The sequence below is a fragment of the Anopheles gambiae genome, chromosome X (genome assembly GCF_943734735.2).
Source record: "Anopheles gambiae chromosome X, idAnoGambNW_F1_1, whole genome shotgun sequence".
In the NCBI taxonomy this organism is placed as follows: Eukaryota; Metazoa; Arthropoda; class Insecta; order Diptera; family Culicidae; genus Anopheles; species Anopheles gambiae.
Window position 1 is genome coordinate 9,150,637 of NC_064600.1, and position 22,734 is coordinate 9,173,370.

General features: G+C 47.1%; 4 protein-coding genes across 8 annotated transcripts; 2 read left to right on the forward strand and 2 right to left on the reverse strand.

The window, feature by feature from the left end:
• Positions 1–1,685: 1,685 nt before the first annotated feature.
• LOC1271729 (probable alpha-aspartyl dipeptidase) lies at positions 1,686–3,377 on the forward strand. 3 transcript variants are annotated; one of them, XM_061642045.1, is made up of 4 exons: positions 1,858–2,186; positions 2,267–2,291; positions 2,462–2,586; positions 2,654–3,377. In XM_061642045.1, the coding sequence occupies exons 1-4, from the start codon at positions 2,173–2,175 to the stop codon at positions 3,297–3,299; spliced, it is 810 nt and encodes a 269-aa protein (XP_061498029.1). In that variant the 5' UTR covers positions 1,858–2,172; the 3' UTR covers positions 3,300–3,377. The 3 variants fall into 3 exon arrangements, with proteins under 3 accessions (XP_061498023.1, XP_061498029.1, XP_061498038.1); XM_061642054.1 differs by having other exon boundaries at positions 1,861–1,894; XM_061642039.1 differs by lacking the exon at positions 2,267–2,291 and having other exon boundaries at positions 1,686–1,894.
• A 2,199-nt stretch (positions 3,378–5,576) lies between these two features.
• Positions 5,577–14,887, forward strand: LOC1271728 (protein MAK16 homolog). The gene is made up of 3 exons (XM_061650521.1): positions 5,577–5,901; positions 5,995–6,816; positions 14,265–14,887. Exons 1-3 carry the CDS (start codon positions 5,887–5,889, stop codon positions 14,454–14,456), a joined length of 1,029 nt encoding a protein of 342 aa, XP_061506505.1. The 5' UTR covers positions 5,577–5,886; the 3' UTR covers positions 14,457–14,887.
• Positions 14,888–17,230: 2,343 nt separating this feature from the next.
• LOC4575989 (enhancer of rudimentary homolog) lies at positions 17,231–18,728 on the reverse strand. Of its 2 annotated transcripts, none has more exons than XM_061650742.1 (3): positions 18,491–18,728; positions 18,131–18,363; positions 17,231–18,050 (listed from the first exon to the last, which is right to left on the reverse strand). In XM_061650742.1, exons 2-3 carry the CDS (start codon positions 18,317–18,319, stop codon positions 17,928–17,930), a joined length of 312 nt encoding a protein of 103 aa, XP_061506726.1. In that variant the 5' UTR covers positions 18,320–18,363; positions 18,491–18,728; the 3' UTR covers positions 17,231–17,927. The 2 variants fall into 2 exon arrangements, with proteins under 2 accessions (XP_061506726.1, XP_001237270.1); XM_001237269.2 differs by having other exon boundaries at positions 18,131–18,389; positions 18,491–18,707.
• A 2,089-nt stretch (positions 18,729–20,817) lies between these two features.
• Positions 20,818–22,553, reverse strand: LOC1271727 (enhancer of rudimentary homolog). 2 transcript variants are annotated; one of them, XR_009765451.1, is made up of 4 exons: positions 22,292–22,527; positions 21,806–22,052; positions 21,140–21,725; positions 20,818–21,063 (listed from the first exon to the last, which is right to left on the reverse strand). XR_009765451.1 is itself a non-coding variant. In XM_310576.4 (3 exons), the coding sequence occupies exons 2-3, from the start codon at positions 21,992–21,994 to the stop codon at positions 21,603–21,605; spliced, it is 312 nt and encodes a 103-aa protein (XP_310576.1). In that variant the 5' UTR covers positions 21,995–22,052; positions 22,292–22,553; the 3' UTR covers positions 21,065–21,602. The 2 variants fall into 2 exon arrangements, 1 of the variants encoding a protein (XP_310576.1); XM_310576.4 differs by lacking the exon at positions 20,818–21,063 and having other exon boundaries at positions 21,065–21,725; positions 22,292–22,553.
• Positions 22,554–22,734: the final 181 nt, after the last annotated feature.

A 22,734-nucleotide genomic window follows, 5' to 3' on the forward strand; every position in this document is an offset into this window, starting at 1 on the left:
ACATGATAATAATTATGCGGTTCTAACAGCAATATGATTCTACCTCGCGCTTTCTTATCCTTTACGGGATTCACGGCCTCTACTGTTCCGTCGGCTTTCACAATAGGCTCGACGGCGTCCCACAGGTCTTCGACTTCTAAAAACGTCTGCACAGCGAATTTCCATGTCGACCAGTTCTCTCGTCCTACCAGTCGTTCGATTCCGGTATTTTTCACGATTTCGGACATTTTTGTGGATCTGGGCCCATAACCTGTTAAATATTTGTCGATTCAAAGAGGATTCTTACGCACGTGTTGTCTGGTTGAAGGTTTTAGCAAAAGAGAGCGAGGTTTATTCAACATCTGACGTTCTTGCTTATTCGACGTCCCGCTTAGCCTTTGTCGTCGTTTACATATGTGCGGATCGACTTCTTGCGCGTTGCACTTATTCAACAGCTTTCAAGAACCCTAGAAATGTTTGGACTGCAGAATTTCATCGTGGAGCAGCTACCGTGGAGTGGCCTACGAAGAATACCAGACAGATGATCTTACAAAGAGCTGTATAACGAAACCTCTCAACCCGTCCAAGTGCTTTGAGGCTCTCCACCGAAAATGGAGGAAGGTATGGTAGGCTACATTGCTGCGACTGTGGCAGTTAATGCAACTAAACAGTGCGTGTAGTTTTGTGGCCAAAGAAATGAGCATACCCACCCACCCAACCGCAAGCTATCAGTGACCCAAAAGCGGCTGACGTTGAAAGATAAAACAAACCAAACTGTGAATCCCCATCCCAAACTTTCTTCTTGGGTCCTGTTCTTCTGACAAAAAAAAATCCCCATTTAAAACAAACCACACGGAAGCCAGTCAGTCTGTGGTTTGATAAGCGCTGCACAACTGCCTGTAAATTAGCGATGGGTAAAGTTAGCAACAATCCAGAGTTGGACTCCGATCCGACTCCGATAATTTCGGAATCGACTCCGGAAGGTAGGTCCACCCAGTATTATCCGGAGTCGTTCGGAATCGTCCGGAATCGCCCGGAGTCGGCCGAAATCGTTGGTAGTCGTTCGGTGTCGCAGTCGACCGGAGTCGTTGAGAGTCGGAGTCATCCGGAATCAGTTGAAGTCGAAGTCGCCCGGTGTTGGTCAGAGTCGGCCTTCGAAACAAAGGCCAATATACGAATTGTACGCGCAAAGTGAAAGACAAAAAAACAAAACGAAATGAAATGCCTGATCACAAGCACATTGCACCGGACGGATTCTGTTGACTCGGATCCATTCTGGACGACTCCGAATGACTCCAACTCCAGTGGACTCCAACCCCAAATGAGTCCGAACGACTCCGGACTAGTGGTGGGAGCTCGGAATCGGACCTACCCGATTCCGATTCCGTGTTTTAAATCAAATCCGGAGCCGATTGCGATGCTGGAATCGATTCCGATTCCGTAGTCAGAATCGATTCCAGAATTGGAATTGATCTGGGAATCACAATTGGCCCCGGTAAAGGAATCAGGATTGACTCCAGAAATGGAATTAGGAATGCGGAGCAGATTCTGATTCTGGAAAATTATGAATCGGGAGTAGATTCTGATTCTGGAAACTGTTTCCGGACCTACTATCCGGTATCGATTCCAGAAAACTTCGGAGCTAGCCGGAATCGATTCCGACGAAAACCACATTTTCCCATCACTACTCCGGACGACTCCAGACGACTCCGAACGACTCCGGGCGTCTGAGGCTCTGGGTGGAACTAGTGGTTCGGCTTTTGTCGGAGACGTAATCGTACTTACGATACCCGAAGTCGGATCAGAGTCGTGGGTGCACTCAAAAGAGCACATCACTACTGTAAATTCTATTTAAATGCGGCACTTCGTTCCGACTGCGCTCAAACGACAACGTCAACGCCAAACCGTACAAAAGGTAAGGTCCCGCAAAAAGCACAAAAAGAAGAAACTACAGGCACTTTAGGTGTGATTTTTTACAACACCAACAAAAAAAAAAATATCAAAAAGAAAGTGGCGTCACTGCTCTCCACCTAATAAGGCCTTAATAGACCTTGCCGAGGCCACACTGACAGCTGGGTCGGCGTCCATTGGGTGCGCTTCTGGTGGGATCTTTTGTTTCCATCCGTCAGCTGATCGTGCGTCGCCCTTTGCGGTGCATTGTTGTTTGACCTGCCCGCTTCTGAGTGCGTGTGTATGTGTGTTGTTGGGTACGCACTGGCGCGCGAAACAAAAGCCCGAGACTGATTAGATTAGACAACACATACCTCATCCATTTCTCTATTGGCAGATATACCCACGCGAAGGTGGCGAAGGTAGGTGGCCGTCGATCGTCGAGCGAGAGCTTAAATATAGAGTGGCTGATAAAGGGCAGCCATCGCGCACTTGAAGTGTGCCATTGCGTGCCGTCGTGTTGGCGTGAGACAGTGAACGATATTTTATTTTCGATTTCTACTCGGTTCCACTGCGGTGATCGGCATTCCAGCAAGCGTTCATCTCCACCGTCGGCAGGATGGGCAAGCGGCAACTGTTACTCATGTCGTCCTCGGCGGTGCACGGATTCGGATACCTCGAGCATGCCGAATCGGACCTGACCAGCTTTTTGAAGCAGTAAGTCGGCAGGAAGCACTGTGCTAGCCATACTTTTCACACACCACTGTTTTTGTTTTCTTTGTAGCAACAGCGTGCAGGAGGTGCTGTTCGTGCCGTACGCCCTCACCGACCACGACGGGTACACCGAGCGGGTCGGTAGCGTGCTGCGCAAGCTCGGCTTCGGCTGCACCGGCATACACACCGCGCCGGATCCGGTCCGGGCGGTGCAGACCGCCCAGGCGATCTACATCGGCGGCGGCAACACGTTCCTGCTGCTCGACACGCTCTACCGGCGGCAGCTGGTGGGACCGATCCGCGAGCGCGTCCTGCAACACGGCGTACCGTACGTCGGCAGCTCGGCCGGCACGAACGTGGCGACGCGCACCATCCAGACGACGAACGATATGCCGATCGTGCAGCCGGCCAGCTTCGAGGCGCTCGCGCTCGTCCCGTTCAACATTAACCCGCACTACCTCGACCCGGAACCGAACGGCACGCACAAGGGCGAGACGCGCCCGGAGCGCATCAACCAGTTTCACGAGCTGAACGAGGCACCGGTGCTCGGGCTGGCCGAAGGGACCGCCCTGTTCGTGGACGGTGATCGGGCGACGCTGGTCGGGCCGCAGCCGGCCGTACCCGGCACACCGTACGATGCGCGCCTGTTCCGCAAGGGCGAGCAGTCGGTGCTGTACAAGGTCGGCAGTGATTTGAGCTTTTTGCTGCGTGAGTAAGCGAAAGACGGATGCCGTTTGTGCGGGAAAGAAGCAATAAAAGGCGCAAATAAATCTGAAACGTCCCTTTTACTCTTACGAATACGCGGAAATTAATGGCCTCCTTAACCCAATACACATTCTGGTTCAAGAACTGCCCTAGACCTAATGCCGGTTCTGGATCTGATACTGAACCTATACTGGTCCTGGGCCCGATACTGAACTCATACCGGTGCAGGAATCAATACTGATCATATCGGTGTAAGAACTGATTATGAATCCCTACCTGCCCTGGACCTTATCAAGAAACCATTCCGATCTTGGAACCAATCATGGACCCATACTGACTCTGGCACTGATCATGAACCCATACCGGTCCTAGAACCAATGAATCCGTACCAGTCCTGAAACCTATCACGAATCCCTACCTGCCATGGATCGTATCATAAATTCATACCGGTCTAGGAATCTATCATGAACCCATGCCGGTACTGGAACTACTCATGAACCCATAAAGGTCCTGGAACCTATCTTGAAATCATACCGACCCTAAAACCTATCATGAACCCATACCGGTCCTGGAACCTATCATGATCCCATACCGGTCCTGGAACCTATCATGAATCCATAACGGTCCTGCAACTACTCATAAATCCATATCAGTCCTGGAATTGAAAGTAAGCCCATAAAGGACTTGGAACTGATACTGAACCCATACTGGCCCTGGAACCGATCATGAACCCTTACAGATCCAGAAATAGCTCCCCATTTCATTTATTTTCAAGAACTGTACCTGTAACTGGTCGTTGAGTAATTCATCTAAGTATCAAAGAATGGAGATGCACGACTAGAAAACGAGATTCATCAAATTGTTACTGAGGTGTCAGATAGGAAATCGATGCCTTGTGGAATCTCGGCATCATCTACCCATATATAAGAAGGGAGACAGGTTGGACTGCAACAACTACAGAGTTATTACTGTGTTGAATATCGCCTATAAAATAATCTCCCTAATCCTTCAGGATCGTCTTGTCCCGCACGTCGAAGAGATAGTCGGAAACTATCAAAGAGGATTCCGGTCTGGGTCTCCGATTCAACTTGGCGCTAGAGAGGCCTATCCGCGACTCGAGGGTGGAAACAACGCGACCCATCTTCTATAAGTCAACCCAGCTCCTGGCATACGCTGATGATATAGACATCATTGGTCTGCGGCTCTTCTATATAGCAGAAGCCTGCCAAGGGATCGTGCAGATCCCTGACAGAGAACCTCGGACTGCAGATAAAAGAGACAAATGTCAAATTGAGAAAGCAGTTCATCTCAAGGAAACTGTCGCGATGGACGAAGCTGGGGCTGTATAGCGCTTATACAGTACCAGTACTCAAATACGTTTCTGAGACATGGACACTGTAGAAATCTGACGAAACTCTTTAAGCCTCGTACGAGAGGATTATATTCAGAAGGATCTTTGGCCCCGTATGTGTGAAAAGACAATGAAGGAGCCGCTATAATGACGAGCTATACGAGATGTACGGCGACCTCACTGTCGTACAGCGTATCAAGCTCGCCAGGGCCAAATTGAGGTGGCAAGATGGCGTGGAGGCGTCCGCCATTATGGCCGGGATAACGGACAGGCAGACGAAGGTGCGAGACCGTGAGCGGTTTCGGACACTCCTGAGACAGGCCAAGACCGCAAAGCGGTTGTAGCGCCGGATAAGTAAGTAAGTACCTGGAACTGTTCCGGACTCGAATTTAGAACGATACTTGGACCTGGTTCGAGTATGAAACCGATACATTTCCAGTTCCAGACGACAAACCATAGCCGGTAGTAAATGTGCAGCGTAGGAAATTTAGTAGAACTTCTGTAGTGATAGATATACTATTATTGCTGTTTTGTAAACTTAAACAACAAAACATGAAATAGTGGAAAAAACAAAAAAAAAGTTATTTATTGCTTCAAACCACGCTGCCAAACACACCGAAAAACCAGCGTAACAAAAAAAAAATGACAACTGAAAAGTTTGCTGGCTATTGCAAACACAACAAAACACAAAAAGTGAGTTTTATTTTCCTTAATTTTGATGAGGCGAACAGGAATACCTAAGTTTAATTTGTGTTAAAGTGCTGTTTTGCATTGCAGAAGCATACTAGCACCAAATTCGCTAGGCGAAATGCTCGCCGATGGTGGTGGACCGAAAAAAGGAGCGTTACAATGCGTTACATTGCATCTGTCAATTTGTTTCACCGTTACGGTGGTTTTTTGGTGTGTCGGGCAGCGGGCCATAGCGATGCGATATGGTCGCGGGATCGCCCACTGTGCGCGTTGACAAACGTCAGCGCTGGCAGCACTGGTGGTCGAGCGTAAGTTTGACGTTTCTGCCCATTTGTCACGACCGGTAACCGCATGGTCGAGGTGTAAACATCGCCCGCATAAGGCAAAAGATCCGACCGAAGCAAGCTGCTTGCTGTTGTGGGTGCTTCTCTTTTTGTCTAGGGCGGCTGCCAATCAACCCAAAAGTGTAGCACGCGCGTGTTCAGCCCTTCGTCGTCAGCGTGTCAACCGGAGCGTGGAGCGTGCAGAGCTACTAACCTCGCCAATCAACCGGCAGCATGCAGCAGGACGATGTAAGTAACACCCTTTCACGAGGGAGCGCCCCTGGTAAACACGAAGCGTGCCATCTAACACCTTTTCTTTTTTCTGCGCTTGCACCATGGCAGATAACCTGGAGCATCATCAGCAGACAGTTCTGCTCGTTCCAGGTGAAGACGGCGACGCAAAACTTCTGCCGCAATGAGTACAGCCTGACCGGGTTCTGCTCGCGGCGGGCCTGCCCGATCGCGAACAGCCAGTACGCGACGGTGCGCGAGGAGAAGGGCATCATCTACCTGTACATGAAGACGGCCGAGCGGAACGCGTTCCCGGCCAAGCACTGGGAGAAGGTGAAGCTGTCCCGCAACTTCGACAAGGCGGTGTACCAGATCAAGGAGAACCTGGTGTTCTGGGACCGGTGGGTGCAGACCAAGTGCAAGCAGCGGTTCGTCAAGATCACGCAGTACCTGATCCGGATGCGGAAGCTGAAGCTGCGCCGGCAGAAGATGCTGGTGCCGCTCGCGACGAAGGTCGAGCGGCGGGAGCGCCGCCGGGAGGAGAAGGCACTGGTGGCGGCCCGCATCGACAACGCCATCCAGAAGGAGCTGATGGAGCGGCTGAAGATGGGCATGTACGAGGACATCTACAACTTCCCGCAGCAGGCGTTCGACCGGGCCCTCGACGAGGAGGAGGTCGAGGAGGACGAGGAGATGGAGAATGAGGAGGAGGAGGAAGAGGAGGAGGAGGAGGAGGAGGAGCGGGAGCGGGCGAAGGTGATGAATGTGAGCGAAAGCTTGCGGCGCGAGCTCGAGTCGGCGGACGCGTTCGTGGAGGACGACACGGAGGACGACGACGACGAGGACGATTCGGACGCGGACAGCGTGTCGGGCGTGCGGGAACGGGTCGAGGTGGACAGTGATTTCGAGTCGGAGGACGATTCGGACATGGAGGTAAGTTCAATCCGCTTTCCTGCCTTAATACCATTACTCTTTCGGTCTTCGTTCCTTTTGAGGCGTGGAAATGGAGCGAAGAGCGCTTTGTCCGATTGAATCCAAAAAACCCATTTGGCACACAGCTGGTACAGCTGCTCGATTATTTAAAGATAGAGGAGCTCGAGCTGTACTACAAGTACTACAGTTATATCAATCAAATGGATATATTATTAGTAAAAAAAGATGCTTAAAATTGTGTCTCAGCTGCCGGTACAAGCCGATGGGGCTCGTAATTTTGACGTTGTAGCTCAATTGCAGAGCTGTGCGTTTTTACTCTTTGTTTGCTGATACTAAAAGTGATACAGGGTGTAGCAGTCAAAGTATTTATGGCTTCTATTAAACAATAGAAGTTTAACACTCGTTCATTTTCAAAGGGAAAACCCCCCAATGGTACACTCGAAGAGAGAATTTGGATGTTATATTCTGCAACCACAAACAACGTGTATTGTTATTGTTATCAAAAGTATTAATCTTCCTTTAGACACACCTTGTCAGGATAAGCAAGGATGGCACAAAGGTCAACTAAAGCTTTGAGCGCAAAATAAACATCAAGCTCATTCCTGAAAGAGGATACCAGCTCGTTGATACAGGGCCATTCCCAAACCACATCATACACAATGCTGTCTTGCAAGTTTGAAATATCTTGAAAGGGTTTGGCATTGAGGTGTGCGGGTTGTCGATGGTAGTTAACTGCTACAGTGGAACTCCTCATAACGAGTGTTTTTTTTTGGCATAGCCAGCAAATTTAAATGCACAACAAATACCTCACATAACGAGCGAAATCGCGCATACTGAGTAAGATCATTTGTGTTTCTGGTGCATTTTCGGGTGCGGATATGAAATCAAGAACATGGTCGATAAACATTCAGCATTACTTTGATTTTAATTATCGCTCAGGCAAATAAGAGCTTGGATACAGTTGATGACCGCTAATTGGAGTGCTTTTCAAACTGGAATTTCGCTAACTGGAAAGATTCGCAGTTCAAAAACACTTTAACGTCAAAACATGAAACATCCGGAGTCTCATGAAGGGAAATTCATCACAAATATCCATTTTTCCCACAAATTTTGGCTCTTTTGCGTACGTGTGCTATTACTCTGCCCCATAACACTTTAATTTATAATTTATATAATCTATAATTTATATCAACATAAATGAAAAAAAAAACACTGTAATATGTTCGTTCAAGTCAGCACCAAAGCAAACAATCAATCCATCGAAAGGTCCCTTCAGTTAGCGAATATTGTTCGCTAACTGGAGTTGGTTTACATCTCGGTCACTTACTGTATTAGGTAATCGTTTAACATAAAGTTATTGCCAGGAGGAGAAGTGTCGTAATGATTGTTTGAGTCACAAGTCTGTGGTATATGTATGCGAGCGTTTCAAATGCATTTTTCCTGGATCCTTTTACTAGTTGCTTCCCCTTGTATTCGTACTGAAGAATATTACCCACAAAAAATATAATTATGATGAAACTGGTTTATTTCTATTAAATATGCTTTCGTTTTGGCGCGGATTTGCAAAACTGGCCATGTGGAGCTTAACAGCTCTGGAATCGTGATTGAATCGTTGTCTCGATTCGACTAACTCACCTAGACTATGGAAGCTTCGAGTCCGCAAGCAAAAGCACTCGCAAAGAATGAACAGCTTTGAACGGCACGACGAGCTTGGTCAATTAATTGATAATATTATTACTCAACAAGATGCTTAAAATTGTGTTTCAGCTGCCGTACGCCGAAAGCTGATGGGGCTCGTCTTTTTTACGTTGTGACTCAATCACGCCTGCAGACGAGTGAAGCAGATTGATCTAAATCAGCCAGCTTAATTGCAGCTCGTTAGAATTACGAACCATCCTCCTCGATCGGCTGTTGAAGTTGAAGAAACATGGGAACAAAAAAGGGGCCGTCCCGTGGTGCAATCGTCAACTCGAACGACCCAATAACCCATGTTCGCCAATGGTATAAGCCCAGAATGGACCGTCTCCCCGTAGCAAAGAGCTGATTATTATCCGGCTGCATGATACTGAATAAAGCATCGAAAGCGCCTGTATATGCCAGCATATGATGTCCGCGTAGGACGTTTACGCCAAATAGAAGAAGAAGAAGGAAACAAAAAACCAAAAACAAACCAAATCTTGAGCGCTTCATTCATTTGACCCGGTGCAGTATTTATTTATCCTCCGGAACTAACCGCAATTCTCTCAGCGTGTTGCACTCCCTGGATTCACATAATGTGTGTGTGTGTGTGTCGGTAGAGGTGTAAGAAATTAGCTCGTGGCGCGCTAATCGATTTACGCTAGCCAACTTTTCATGGCTGTTTAAAGCTGTTTGAAGCGGGAGCGAAGGCAAACAAAAAAAGTGCCAAGTGTCACTGTTTCAGTCACTCATGACTGAAACAAAACTCAAATTAGCTCACGTACACAACTGAGATGATCAGAGATGAGATTCAAACAGTTGGGGGATCAATCACACGTTTGATGACATTTTGTTCGGTACCCAACTCTTGATCACTCACTTGGTCATGACTTTTTCTGTCGGTGATAATCACGACATTCTTGGAATATACTTGGCGTGTACTTGAGACAACCAGCAAAATGAGCATTCTTTCTCGCTCAGTCTGCTTTGATTGTTTTGTCGGATCAAACAGAGCGAAAAACCATGCTCATTTTGTTGCTTGAGACCACTCGAACGGCATATCTCCCATGACTATCGCGATGATCACCGACTGAAAATGTCGCGACCAAGTGACTGACCAAGAGTTTGTTGCACACAATGTCACCAAGCATGTGATGGTCGCACCAACTATTCGAGTCTCACCACTGATCATCACAGTAGCGCTCGTGACGCTGACATTATTTTGTTTCAGCCATAATTTGTCATGACTATGTCAGAGACATTTTGCAGAACTGATCGAAGTAAAAAAAAAAGTCATGACAAAGTGACTAACTAAGCGTTGGTCGCAAAAGTGGATAGGCATGTTGTAAAAGCTAAATGCCGAACTTGGCTAACTCTTCATTTTGGTCGTTGAACTTAGACGGCAATTGCTGCAGATTCGGAGGAGCCTGAAGTAGCTGACTGTCTGGTTTGGACCATTGTGTCAAAAAGATTTAAAATTCATCTACAGAGCATTTTGAAGCTTTGTGATCAGTGTTATTCATCATACGGTAATGAGGGTCGTGAGGTCCTCGCTGTGAGTGCCCAGATATTGTGATGTCGTGACGCTGACATTATTTTGTTTCAGCCGGACATCTGTCATGACTATGTAGGTGACATTTTGTACGACAGATCACTGTAAAAAAGTCATGTCATGACTGACCAAGCGTTGGTCGCAAAAATGTCATGAAGCATGCATTGGTGTCGAACCAACCGTTTTGAGTATCACCTCTGATTGTCACAAATGAGTACGCGACGCTGACATGTATTTTGTTTTAGTCAGATTTTTCAGTGACATTTTGCAGCACTGGACGCACCATTGTTAGCTCGTTTGGCAGCGGCAAAACCCTGTCCTATTGCGAATAGGTTAAGCAGGCAGGCGCCTTTTAGTGGCGGCGGTGCACTTTTGGGGGCCAGAAATTGACTCTCACTGCCGACGACATAACTGTCCGCAATCCCTCCGCAAACCCCGAGACGCATCTTGCACGTAATGCAACCACACACACACACACATGCACACGCTGCAGCTGCAACTGATTCTATTCTAGCCGCAGGGGGTATCGTCCCTTCCTTCCCCGCTCGGGTGCAGTGCAAAACCGCACTCGGGTAAGGGCCAATCTCGTTCGTCATGTTTCGCTGCCGCCGGCATGGAACAACACCACCCCCCCCCCCCCCCCTCCCCCCGCAAGACCTTCCATGCGGTAACGCAACGGTGGGCAAAAGCGCAACAGGTAAATCACAACCACAGCCACCGGCAGCAGCAGGCTGGGGCAAACGCGCGGCATCGCTGTCGCAGTCGCACCACGCAACCCGTGTCCGGCGGTCACTTCTTTCGCAGCCGCGCTTCCTCGTGTGTTCTCTCGCGATCGCGCGCGCGCGCGATCTCGTGCTGTGCAATATTTGAGTGTGTTTTATTTTTGTGTTTTTTTTTACGTACACGTGTGCATGTGATTTTTTGGAGGCAAAAAATATAAAAGAAAATTATAATTCTAAACAAAAGGCTCACCCTTTAGGGCTCGGCGGGCGGTGGTAGTAGTAGTAGTAGTAGCAGTGCCTACTGCTTAGCGGGAACGATCTTGCGCGCGCGAAATACTTCCCCTTTATCCCCCCCCCCCTCTCCCCCTCTTATCCCCTTATCCATTCCGTAAGTGTGTCGCGTTTTTTTGCGCGTTCGCGTTAATCCGTGTGTCCTCCCTGTGTAAATGCTGTTGCCTCTCTCGGCCCACTGCCGGCCCCACGCGTCCCTTCGCACCTTCAGCGAGGCGTGACTGGTTTGTTTTCCCTTGAACTTGTGAGCGAGTGTGTGTTAAGCGAATTACAAAAAAAAAAAAGAAAAGGTACGCAAAACAAAACAAAAAAAAAATACACCGAGTTGCCCCCGTGATAAAACAGCCGTCGCTCCCGTGTTCGTGTTTGCAGCATCCCACCAACCAACCGACCGACCGACCAAACCCGCGTGGTGTGGTATATCGCGTGGTGGCTATAGAGGTGGGTGTTGGGGGCAGTGAGTACCCTTGTGAGTAATAGCAATAAAATTACGATTACAGATCGGCACTGATGCAGCGGGGGCGAACCACGGGAAACACGTTCACTGCTAAAGCGTCATCTTGTCGCGCGATGGGATTAATTGTACGTTACTTTACTTTACTGCTAATAACGGCAAGGGAAGGTTAACCGTGGCGTTTTAGCAGAGACTGTAATGACAGGCTTCATTTATGGGCTAAAGCAAATGTTAGAAGTGATTGCCACAAAACTATGCCCGAAGTATTTCATTCTATTCAAAGTCTGAAGGTTTTTGGAGACACTGCAACTTTCTCAAAGCCTCCCCAAAATCCTTGGAGATGAAGAGAAAGAGTGTGTGTGTGTGTGTGTGTGTGTGTTTTAGAATTTCCACAAACTGTTTGTGTAGCTGCATGCTCCCCCTATAGCTTCAGGGAGCTGTTTCTGCGACCGAGCAAACCCGCCTCCTCACAGCACCGTGTGTGCCCGCCTTGACGACCATGACCATGGGCGGCAAATACAAGTTATGTATTTATTTTTCCGTACCCGCATATTTCTCTTCGGCGGGCAGTAGCAATGTTTTCTGTTTGTTTTGGTTGCCCTCTCTCTCTCTGGCTCTCATTTGCGGTGTTGCCTGGTTTTGCGGGCTTTTCTGCTCCGCTCCCTTCCAGCACACACCAAGTGCGGGTGTGTGTGTGTGTGTGTGCGCTACCGAACTTCCTTGAAAAGCAGTTCGCGCACTTGCGCAAAATGGACTGCGGCACCAGAGGAGCGCCGCTCATTAGTGCCTTTCGTGCGAAGTTCAAGAGCAGCAACATAGCAGCTTCGGCCAGTTCGGCTCGGCTCCAGTGGACCGTTTCCTTGCCCGCTCCCCCACTGCTTGTGCCCGTCGTGATCGCCATTGATCGCAGCGATGCATTGCTGGCGTCGTTCTAATGCGACGTTCTAGAGGCGGACTGTGCGGGCTTTTCGGTTCGGATGTCTAGGCTCGCGCATGTTTCGCAATGGTGTAGATGGCTAACCGCTTGTTTTTGTTGTTGTTGTTGTCCATCAGACGGCTCCGGTTGGCAAAGTTATCACTGGCGGGAAGTCGTAATGATGGAAGATTACATCAGCGGCTTCGTCCTTCCTAGATCCAGTGGAACAGAACGACCAGGAAACATGTTGAAAAGGCTATACGCTGGACTTGGCAAGTTCTTCATTGTGGTCGTTGAACTTATACGGCATTTGCTGCAGATTCGGAGGAGCCTGAAGTAGCTGACTGTCTGGTTTTGGACCACCGTGTCAAATAGATTTCAAATGCATCCGCCCAGTAATTTGAAGCTTTGTGATCAGTGTTATTCAACAAACGGTAATTGGGTTCTTCAGCTAGGACCTCGCTCGGATATTCAGGAACTTCGCACAATTCAAACAAATTCCAACGATAGACATTAGAACGGTATTTTTATCCATGTTGAATTCCATATTGAAAAGTCAAGTTATCACTAGCGGGATGTCGTAATGGTGGAAGGATACATCAACGACTTCGTCCGTCCTAGATCCAGTGGAACAGAACGAGCAGGATACATGTTATGATGGACTTGGTAAGTTCTTCATTTTGGTCGTTGAATTTAGACGGCAATTGCTGAAGATTCGGAGGACCTGAAGTTGTCAACTGTCTGGTTTGGACCGAACGTCAAACAGATTTCAGATTCATCTGGTCAGTAATTTGAAGCTTTGTAATCAGTTTTATTCAACAAACGGTAATGGGGTTCTGAAGCTAGGACATCGCTAAGATGTCCAGAAACTTCATACCACTGACACGAATTCCAACGACAGATATTGAAACGATATTTTTATCCATTTTCAATTCCAAATTGAAAAGGAACGTTATCACTGTCGGGAAGTCGTAACGGTGGAAGATTACAGCAATAGCTTCGTAATTCTGAATTCCAGTGGAGCAGGAACGATCAGGTAACATGTTGAAAAAGCCTGACTTGGCAAATTCTTCATTTTGGTCGTTGATCTTGGACGGCATTTGCTGAAGATTCGGATTCCGTAGGATGTGCAGGAACTTCGTACAGTTGAAACGAATTCCAACGACAGACATTAAAATGATCTTTTCATCCATTTTGAAATATACTCCAAATTGAAGAAAACGTGTTGTGTTCTCTCGCCTCATAACATTAGAATTGCTACGCGAACAGTTTCCTCTATTCTTTCACGCCCCAAGCCCAGCCTTTCCAGGTGTTTGTTTACAAGTGCTCTAGAGAGGGGGAGGGCGAAACAAAATGAACACATGCTCACACATAGAGAGGAGGGTGGGGTGTTACCTCACTCCAAAGACGTCATTCCGACATTGGCCAATAACTAGAGCACATCTGCTGGCGACCCTCTGCCCCGTTTCCCGTTCTATGTACACGTGAGTGTCACATGCACTGCAACCTCACTGCACGTAGCGCCCGCGCGAGTGTGTGTGTGTGTGCTTCGTTCGTTTAGAAATGTTCCCTTCCCCTCGGAAAGCGGATATTTGAACCTCCTCCACCTACAGCAACACACTGTATGGTGACGCGGCGACCAAAGCTGCAATTCCGGTTCGCTCATGGGGCGCCCGTTACGTACCCATCACCAGCAACGGCGTAACAGCCGTGTGTAGTACTTGTGCTTGTAGTTGCTCGTTTCACTTTGAAGGCAAAAAACAAACCCAAAAGAAACTCAAATAAAAAAAAACATTCTTATTTACATTACTTTTTTTTGTTTCTTTTGTTCTACAGGATTATGTGCCGAAGGTGTCGCTGCGGCCACCGAAATCCGACGACGAGGAAGCACCAGCGACGGCGGCAGTAGCGGACGCGGCACCGTCCGCCACCAAGAAGGCGAAGGCGCGCAAAACCCGCAAACCCAAGCTCGAGCTCGAGTATGAAGTGGAGGTTGAATCACCGGCGCGGCATAGCGTACATCAGTGAGGTTGGTTCTGAGTCTGTCCGTCTGTCTGTCTGTCTCTCTGTGTGTACGAGACCAGAGACGACCCTTAATGTGTACAGTGGGTACGGTACGGGGCATCCCGGTGGTGGGAACGCGTTCCGGCCGTACCTTTATGTTTAGCGATTTAAACACAATTTCGTTTATTTTGGTATCGCTGTTGCAAAAAAGGGATTTATCTCCATTTTCTAACTGATATTTGCTAATCATTTGAACCGTTTTCGTTTTCGAGACGCGCAGAATGTGTTTTTGGCGACATTTTTTAAACACACACACACATACCAATCAACCGGCAAACGTTGTTTAAGTTTGAGCCGTTCTCCCACAATATTTCCTGCTTATGTTATGTGCAACAGGAAGAAGAAAACAAAGATTGTGTGAATTAAAGGAAGACATAAATTTCATTAACAAAAAATCTACCACAAACTCTGTTAATTGACTGACGATACGTTCGCTTCGAGAGACACGGAGGAAGCAATTATCATTTGCCATTTATTGCATTTTATTTATTTAACCTTTCTTAGCGGCGTGTTTTTATGTCCCCCCCTCCCTCAAAATGTTCTCTTCTATTTGCGTTTGCTTTTTATCTTTTTTTTTCTTATTTCGTCTCCCTTGTGGTGTGGCTCCGCTCTTGCTGGATATTCCTAATCCATAGCCGACGATGTCATTCCACCGAATACGTCATTCGCGATGTAATTCCCCCGTGTTTTTATTTTTTATTTTTTTTTTGAACCATCAACCGGTTCCCTTCGGTTTGTACGTCAAATGATGCGCATAATGATATGCGTTTCGAGCGTTTTTTTTAAATTGTTTTTAATATCACCAAATCCGAAAGAGCAGCAGATCAGGTGTCCTATGCAAACTAAAATCTAGCGAGTACCAGCTGTTGCGAACGCGACAATCGGAACCATTTGTTTTGCAACCACATAAAATAGAATAAAATATGATAGCTATGTACGGGGTCAGAGGTGGGTCTTCATCAACAAATAAACGCAACGTCTGCACACAGGGCACAGAATAATATTCATTCTAAAACCTTTCCCCAGTAAGGCGCTCTGCTGTTTGCTATTTACTTCTGCTATATTCTGCTTTTGACTTGCAAACCTCCCGCAGGTGATTCCGATTCCGGAACCAATTCCGGAGTCGACTCCGAATCCGAAATCAGAATCGGCTCCGCAATCGGAATCGATCTTGGAATCGCAATTTGCCCCCGTAACGGAATCTGAATTGTCTTAGCTCCGAATTGGATCCGAATTGGATTAGTGAATTGGAATTAGCTCCGCAATGAGAATCAGTTCCTGAATTCAAAGAAGAAGTTTCAGAAGCGAAATCAGTCCGGGAATCTCCGTGAGAATGGCTCGTTTACAAGTAAATCGCGATTCTTTGCGGCTATCAATACGTAGCATCATTGGACCCAAACGCATATTCTTGTGTAAATGCCTGAAACTGAGTCCGATTTCGAAGTCGATTCTGATTTCGGAGCTGATTTCAATTCCGGGCCCAATTTCGGAGCCAATTCCAATTCCGAAGCCGATTCCGAAACCGGATCTGATTCCGGAGCCAATTTCGATTCCGTAGCCGATTTCGATTCCCGAACCGATTACAAAACCGATTCTGATTCCGGAACCAATTCCGGAACGCATTCTGGATCCAATTCCGATTCCGCAACCGATTCTGATTCCAGAAACTGATAACGGATCTACTATGAGGAATCGAATACTTTGGAATCGCTAGTCGGTCCCACTACCGCCAGTAATCACTAGTGGTTACAGGATGTAAAAAAAGGCATTTCTTCAATCTAAAATCATATCTGGCACCAAATCTAGATGAGTTGAACACATATGCCCAAGCATGCCTTTACTACCTAGCATTATTTAGAACTTCTCCTCCTTTGTTGATGCAACAACCATCGGTCGGGTCAAAGCCTTCCTGTAGCAGTACTAGGCTTGGCTATCAGTGACGTATTAATTACCCATAGCCGGATGATCAGTCCCTACGTATGGGGGCACGGGGTCCATTCGAGGCTTGAACCTCATGACGAGCTTGTTATTGAGTCGTACGAGCTGACGACTGCATCACGAAACTGACTAATTATTTTAATTTCACTAAATACATTTCATTTTTTCATACTTCATATTTGTAATATGTAATTTACATCTCTTCCAATCCGACAAGAGTGTACAGCTTTAAATGTTATAAATACCGTTTGTCTAGTTCAAGCAAGCTAAAATAATTACTACAAAGTACCCAACAGATATTACACCATGACACTAAATGCTACATCATTTTTTTTTTTAATACGGCCAACACAAGTTCCGACGGGGAGTGTGGCTGGACAGTGGTGTGCACCTGCTTGCTGTGGCGCCAAGGCGTTTGGGAAGCGCTCGAACGCGTTCTGATAGCGAGCGCGTAACGCTTTTTACAGCGTTTTGTCCTCCCGTTTCTGTGTTCAGCAAATGCGACTCCTCAATTTAATTAACGTTTCCTCGCATCGTATGATTGTCAATACACGACTATTAGGCTTTGGTCAATACATTGCTTTAAAATGCGCATCCATAAAGGCATCTCAATATAAAGTTTTGCCCCCCTAGTAAGAGCATCGCAGGTCAGACACACAGGCTGCTATGCGCCGAAGATGCACATGAACTGTGTGGCTTTTCGACGATCAAGCCTTTGTGAGACTTTTATTGCTAAATCCTATTTCCCTAATTTAGTGCCATCCCTCCTCGCTATTCAACGCGCCAAAAACGTTTCGAGCTTTCTTATGCTTGTTAAAATATTGTTTTATTACTCAACCGTTACATGGTATGCTTTTTGAACACATTGTGTATACGCGGCGGCGGCGGGCGACCCTTAACAACTACCGCGCGCACAGGTTTTTTTTTGTTAAATGATAAAGCGCCTCCTTTGTTATCATGATCGTCGTTTTGGCGTACTTAATTCAACCTCCTCACCCGCATCCCATGCCGACATTGCACCGCCCATGGTCGGGACCAACGACTGTGTAGCAACGAGGTCAAGTAATGTAGAACGATTTGACAAGTAGCTACAAGTTCGTTCCAGCAGTTTGACACCTGAAAGCCCTTTTTGATTCAAATTTTAATTAGGATTTTAATGATGAATGATGATGATGATGATGAATCACAATAACATTTTACAGGAAAAGTATGTATGTCTCTTGTAATAATAAATTTCTGAAGTATGATGCATTTTCAACGGCTCTCCGCTGTCAAAGATGGCCAAACCGATTTTGGCTAATATCTGACCTCGTTCCTACACAGTCCTTGGGTTGGGATCGTTTTTTTTTTGCTGTTCGGGCTGTCCAAACACAATCTCAGCCTGTAAAAGTGTGTACAAATAATGGGAAAGGAAATTTAAAAAATAAAATAAAATATGAAAAAAAAGTCGGCTCGTGTCGCAGCACGTGCTGCTGCCCTCTTCCGACACCGGTTGGGTTACGCGTTGGTGCCGGCCGCCTGCCTCAGCAGGACGTAGATTTTCTCCTTTATCCATTCCTTGTTGTAGGGCGCGTAGGTGTTGGTCGACTTCTGGTAGACGAGGCAGCTGAGATCGATTAGCTGAGGGGGAGGAAATTGCGGAATTAAAAATGAGTTAGAAAAGATCTCTTCAAGCTCGATGACACCATTGCGCCCGGTACCTGATCGACAAAGTCGAATAGCTGGCTAATGTCGTAGGTGATGGTCGGTGTGTTGGGGTTGCGCCGCTTCAGCTGCTCCTCGTAGATCTTGCACACCCCCTCCATGCACTCGTTCACGCTCTCGTAGTCGCTGTAGGTGCGCGTTTCCGGATGCTGCCCCGGCTGCACCAGCAGGATGGTGTGCGACATTCTGTCCGTCCGCCGGGTTGCGGTTGTTAAGGAAAAATTGCCAACTAAAAAGGTAAACAACAGCGCATTACTGCTTACTGCACGTTTAATTGACCGTTTTTTAATTGAACGCTTCGAGCCGGGAAAGCAGCAGCAACGTAAACAAGCGACCTTCGCAAGACGCTGGCTTACCTTTGGTCCACCGTTTGCCGATGTGGAAATGCGGCGTCCAGCCCACCGGCGTGGTGTGTTGATGGTGGAAAAGCGTTGATGGCGTTGATCGAGCAGGCGGGTGGATTTTGTTCTTTAATTTACCCGCGCGACTGGAAATTGGTTCCGCTCGTCGGCCCAAAAGGTATACCGTCCGTCCGATGGCACACGGCTTTTTTTTTGTTGCTACGATTGCACACACATCCACCCACGGAGCAGGTCTTTGACAGCAGCGAGTGCGGGCGCCCTCTGGCGGAAAGCAGACGCAGCAGGCTGGGTTGAATTACAAACTGGCTGTTTGTCAACATTATGGTGGCTCACTATCATTTGCTCGAGAATTGTTGGTAACAGGTTCGGTTTTAATGAGTGATTAGTTCTTCTTTTTTACCAACACAACGACATGCAATTATTTTAAAACAATAGCACGTGAAAAGCTCCTTTCGCTGTTGTTCGTGGTACATTTTGAGCCACACAGGTTAAGTATTTCACTGTCGACTGGAGCGAGCGATCGGCAAGTTCATGTGTGGAAAAGGCAGGCCTTGATCATCTGAAATTATTGTATCAAATACGATAGGGAAAGGCAGCAACAACAGGATTACATCCACACATTCTAATTGCTCTTTTAAGCAGCACCATAATTATTTGGTAATTGTTCAATAATTGCTTCAATGATTTTGACCTCTTTTGTGGCCCAAGCAGCTTAAGCACCGCCCTACACTATTAGAAACTATTTTGAACCATCGTGAGCTAGCACCAAGATGATTAAAATGCGCTAAAAAGCGCGGATTTTAAAAAAGGATCAATGGAGCGATTAAAATTAAAATACACAATTACGTTTATGATGCTCCCGCGTGAAGCGACATCGACGGCTCGCTTGCGACCGTGCGTTTGCCTAGTACACCTGTGTACATATCTACACATAGGACAGATTGAAATTTCGAGCCGTGGGTAACTATAGTTTATTAGAGCCCTCCGCACTGTTGCCTCCGCAATAATTCGTAAAGCTCTGGTGTCCTAGTTGGTATTTTGATGCTATTTCTGACCAGCAGATCTGGGGAGTATACTTTCGTAATGGTATAATTGCCACAGCACGCTGTCAATATTTTAATGGTAGTATGTAGGTCGTGCTTTCTTTTGAAGTAAGCGAGTATATTTTCTTTGGATTTTGGACTCCAAGACAGTCGAATAAAAATGAACAATACTCAAGTATAGAATAGTGATGAGTAAAGTTGGCAAAAATCCGGAGCTCGACTCCGACCCGACTCCGATAATTTTGGAACAAACTCCGGAAGGTAAATCCGTCCAGCATTAGCCGGAGTCGTCCGGAGTCGTCCGGTTAGGGTCGGAGTCAGCCTTTGAAACAAAGGCCTGTGTACCAGTGATGAGAAAAATGAAGTTTTAGTCAGAATCGATTCCGGCTAGCTCCGAAGTTTTCTGGAAACGATTCCGAAATCCAAATCGGCTACGGGATGCGTTCTGGAATTGGTTGAGGAATCGGTTTCGGAATCGGTTCCGGAATCAAAATCCGGCTCCGAAATCAGCATCGGCTTCGAAATCTGAGTCGGTTTCGGCATCTCCTTATAAAAAAGGCTTTTGGGTGGTACGCTTTGATGATGATGGTACGCATTGATAGCAGCAAAGAATCCAAATTTTCTTGTAAACGAGCTTTTCTCTTGGAGATTCTCAGACTGATGTCGCTTCTGAAACTTCTTATTTGAATTCAAGAACTAATTCTCATTCCGGAGTTAATTTCAATTCTCTAATCCAATTCGGATCCAATTCGGAGCAAAGTCAATTCAGATTCCGCTACCGGGGCAAATTGCAATTCCAAAGCCGATTCTGATTTCGGATTCGGAGTCGACTCCAGAATCGGTTCCGGTATCGACTCCGAAATCGGTTCTGGAATCGACTTCGGAATCGGATTCGATTCCAGCATCGGAATCGGTTCCAGAATTGATTCCGAACACGGACTCCGGGCAGGACTAGTGGTTTGGATTTTGCCGGAGTCGGATCGGAGTCGTGGGTGCGCTCCAGAGAGCAAATCACTAGTATAGACTGAACAAACGATAAGTAGAGCGACTTGAAAATCAGTTATGGATCGGCAAGTGACGGTTAACGAATCCTAGCATGCTATGAGCTTTGCTGATCATTGTCTTATAATGAACAGGGAAATCTAATTTGCTGTCTAAAATGACTCCTAAGTGTCGTTGTGCAGGTGATGTACATTGCTAGTAGTAATATATCACAGGTGCTTTTTTTAGCGATTAAAGGACACCACGCTACATTTGGCTAATGAGATCGACAGATAGTTTTTACGACACCAAACACTAAATCTATTTGTCCGTTCCTGTTGTTGAATGCAGTCAGGTAACTCGCAAAATAAGAAATACATTAAACAGATATGACCCTTCAGGACAGACGGATCATTGTTTGTAAATAGCAAAACTAACAGTGGACCTAAATTACTGCTTTGCGGAACTGCTGCGTTTCAGCATGTGGTTCAACCAATGATTTCAATCGCAATTGCAACGCACAACATTCCATCGGCGGCTGGGCTGTAGTGAAAAAATATTCATTTTTATTCAGATTCATGAATTTGCTCGGTCGATCGTACTCTATGTTTGCGCTTACTAATTATTTTACACGAAGTTGACGTTGATGCACACACACGCACGCACACAAACACGTTAACCCTCTGTGGGAGGGTTTGCGGATTGCTTGCGTTGATAGTTCAAGATTTGCTTACACGCTACAGATTTAAGTACGGTTTGGCCATCCTCTCATTCTCCCGTGTGTCTACCGTCTAGAACAGTGTGTCTCACAGTGATTGTGGGTATTTCTGTACAGCATAATCATGTTAAAACATGCTCCAATGAACGAAACTTGTGCAGAAGGGAAATGGAACAAAAAGAAGAAAAAAAAAAAGAAAGGATTCCGCTGCGTAACCGAAAGGGTCGCAACGGATGGGCTCAATACTTCAAGAGTGTGTGTGGGATGACACCAGAAAGAGAGAGAGAGATGACCGTCCCGAAAGAAAGAAAGAAAAAATAATGAAAGTGTGGAGAAAGGGTAATAGAAGAAACAGGAGCTTGCATTACGCGTTGGTGCCGGCCGCCTGCCTCAGCAGGACGTAGATTTTCTCCTTTATCCATTCCTTGTTGTAGGGCGCGTAGGTGTTGGTCGACTTCTGGTAGACGAGGCAGCTGAGATCGATTAGCTAAGGGGGAGGAATTTGCGGAATTAAAAATGAGTTAGAAAAGATCTCTTCAAGCTCGATGACACCATTGCGCCCGGTACCTGATCGACAAAGTCGAAAAGCTGGCTAATGTCGTAGGTGATGGTCGGTGTGTTGGGGTTGCGCCGCTTCAGCTGCTCCTCGTAGATCTTGCACACCCCCTCCATGCACTCGTTCACGCTCTCGTAGTCGCTGTAGGTGCGCGTTTCCGGATGCTGCCCCGGCTGCACCAGCAGGATGGTGTGCGACATTCTGTCTGTTCGCCCTGTTGAGGTTAGGAGGGCGGCAGCAGGACGTATCGGCAGCACACTAAAAAGGCCCAAGAGTATGCCTCATTACTGCTAATTGCAATGCTAGTACGAATTGTGATTGGCCAAACAAAGCGCCACTGCTCCATTTCGGCACGTTTCGGGAGCGTGGAAAATGCCGGAAAGTTCGGGAAGCGGGCACAACATAAACAAGCTAATGATGATGTTATTCTTTCCCGACACACACCCACGCACACACACACACGCACACATGACTGCAATAACGAGGAGGCCGCTTACCTTGCTTGGAAACGATGGGCTGGTAGCGTTGAATGTGTGTATGGTCGGGAATTGATAGCCGGGCGCGTGCTGGCGCTTTGTTTGCGTTGATTGAAACGGAACCGGCAAATTGGGCAGAAACTGGTAGGAAAACACTTGGCAGTGCTGGAGCTCTGTGTTTTCACGGCACGGTCGTCCGGTTTGCAGTACACAAGCGCTTTAACAACAGGGCCGCCAGCTGACAGCCGCAGCTGACAGCCGTGCGAAGTGCAGGGGGCGGCGCCGCGAGCGCCATCTAGCGGGATTTTCGGGCAAGCTGGCCGTGCAATTCGCCTCGCTCTTTGCTTTTTTTTTTTAAAACAACAAATTCGAGGAAACGAAAGCCGTTGGCAGCGGCTTCGTAGGAGGCAATCAATGGAAATTAAAAATAAATATATAAAGATCATCCCAAATATGATTACAAA

Bases quoted from the DNA above. Each gene is read 5' to 3' on its own strand.
- LOC1271727 (XM_310576.4), bottom strand. From the start codon at position 21,994: ATGTCGCACACCATCCTGCTGGTGCAGCCGGGGCAGCATCCGGAAACG. The intron at 21,726-21,805 runs GTACCGGGCGCA...CCTCCCCCTTAG, and splicing joins TTTTCGACTTTGTCGATCAG to CTAATCGATCTCAGCTGCCT.
- LOC4575989 (XM_061650742.1), bottom strand. From the start codon at position 18,319: ATGTCGCACACCATCCTGCTGGTGCAGCCGGGGCAGCATCCGGAAACG. The intron at 18,051-18,130 runs GTACCGGGCGCA...CCTCCCCCTCAG, and splicing joins TATTCGACTTTGTCGATCAG to CTAATCGATCTCAGCTGCCT.
- LOC1271729 (XM_061642039.1), top strand. From the start codon at position 1,835: ATGCGGCACTTCGTTCCGACTGCGCTCAAACGACAACGTCAACGCCAA. The intron at 1,895-2,461 runs GTAAGGTCCCGC...TCGGCATTCCAG, and splicing joins AACGCCAAACCGTACAAAAG to CAAGCGTTCATCTCCACCGT. The intron at 2,587-2,653 runs GTAAGTCGGCAG...TTTTCTTTGTAG, and splicing joins CTGACCAGCTTTTTGAAGCA to CAACAGCGTGCAGGAGGTGC.
- LOC1271728 (XM_061650521.1), top strand. The intron at 6,817-14,264 runs GTAAGTTCAATC...TTTGTTCTACAG, and splicing joins AGGACGATTCGGACATGGAG to GATTATGTGCCGAAGGTGTC.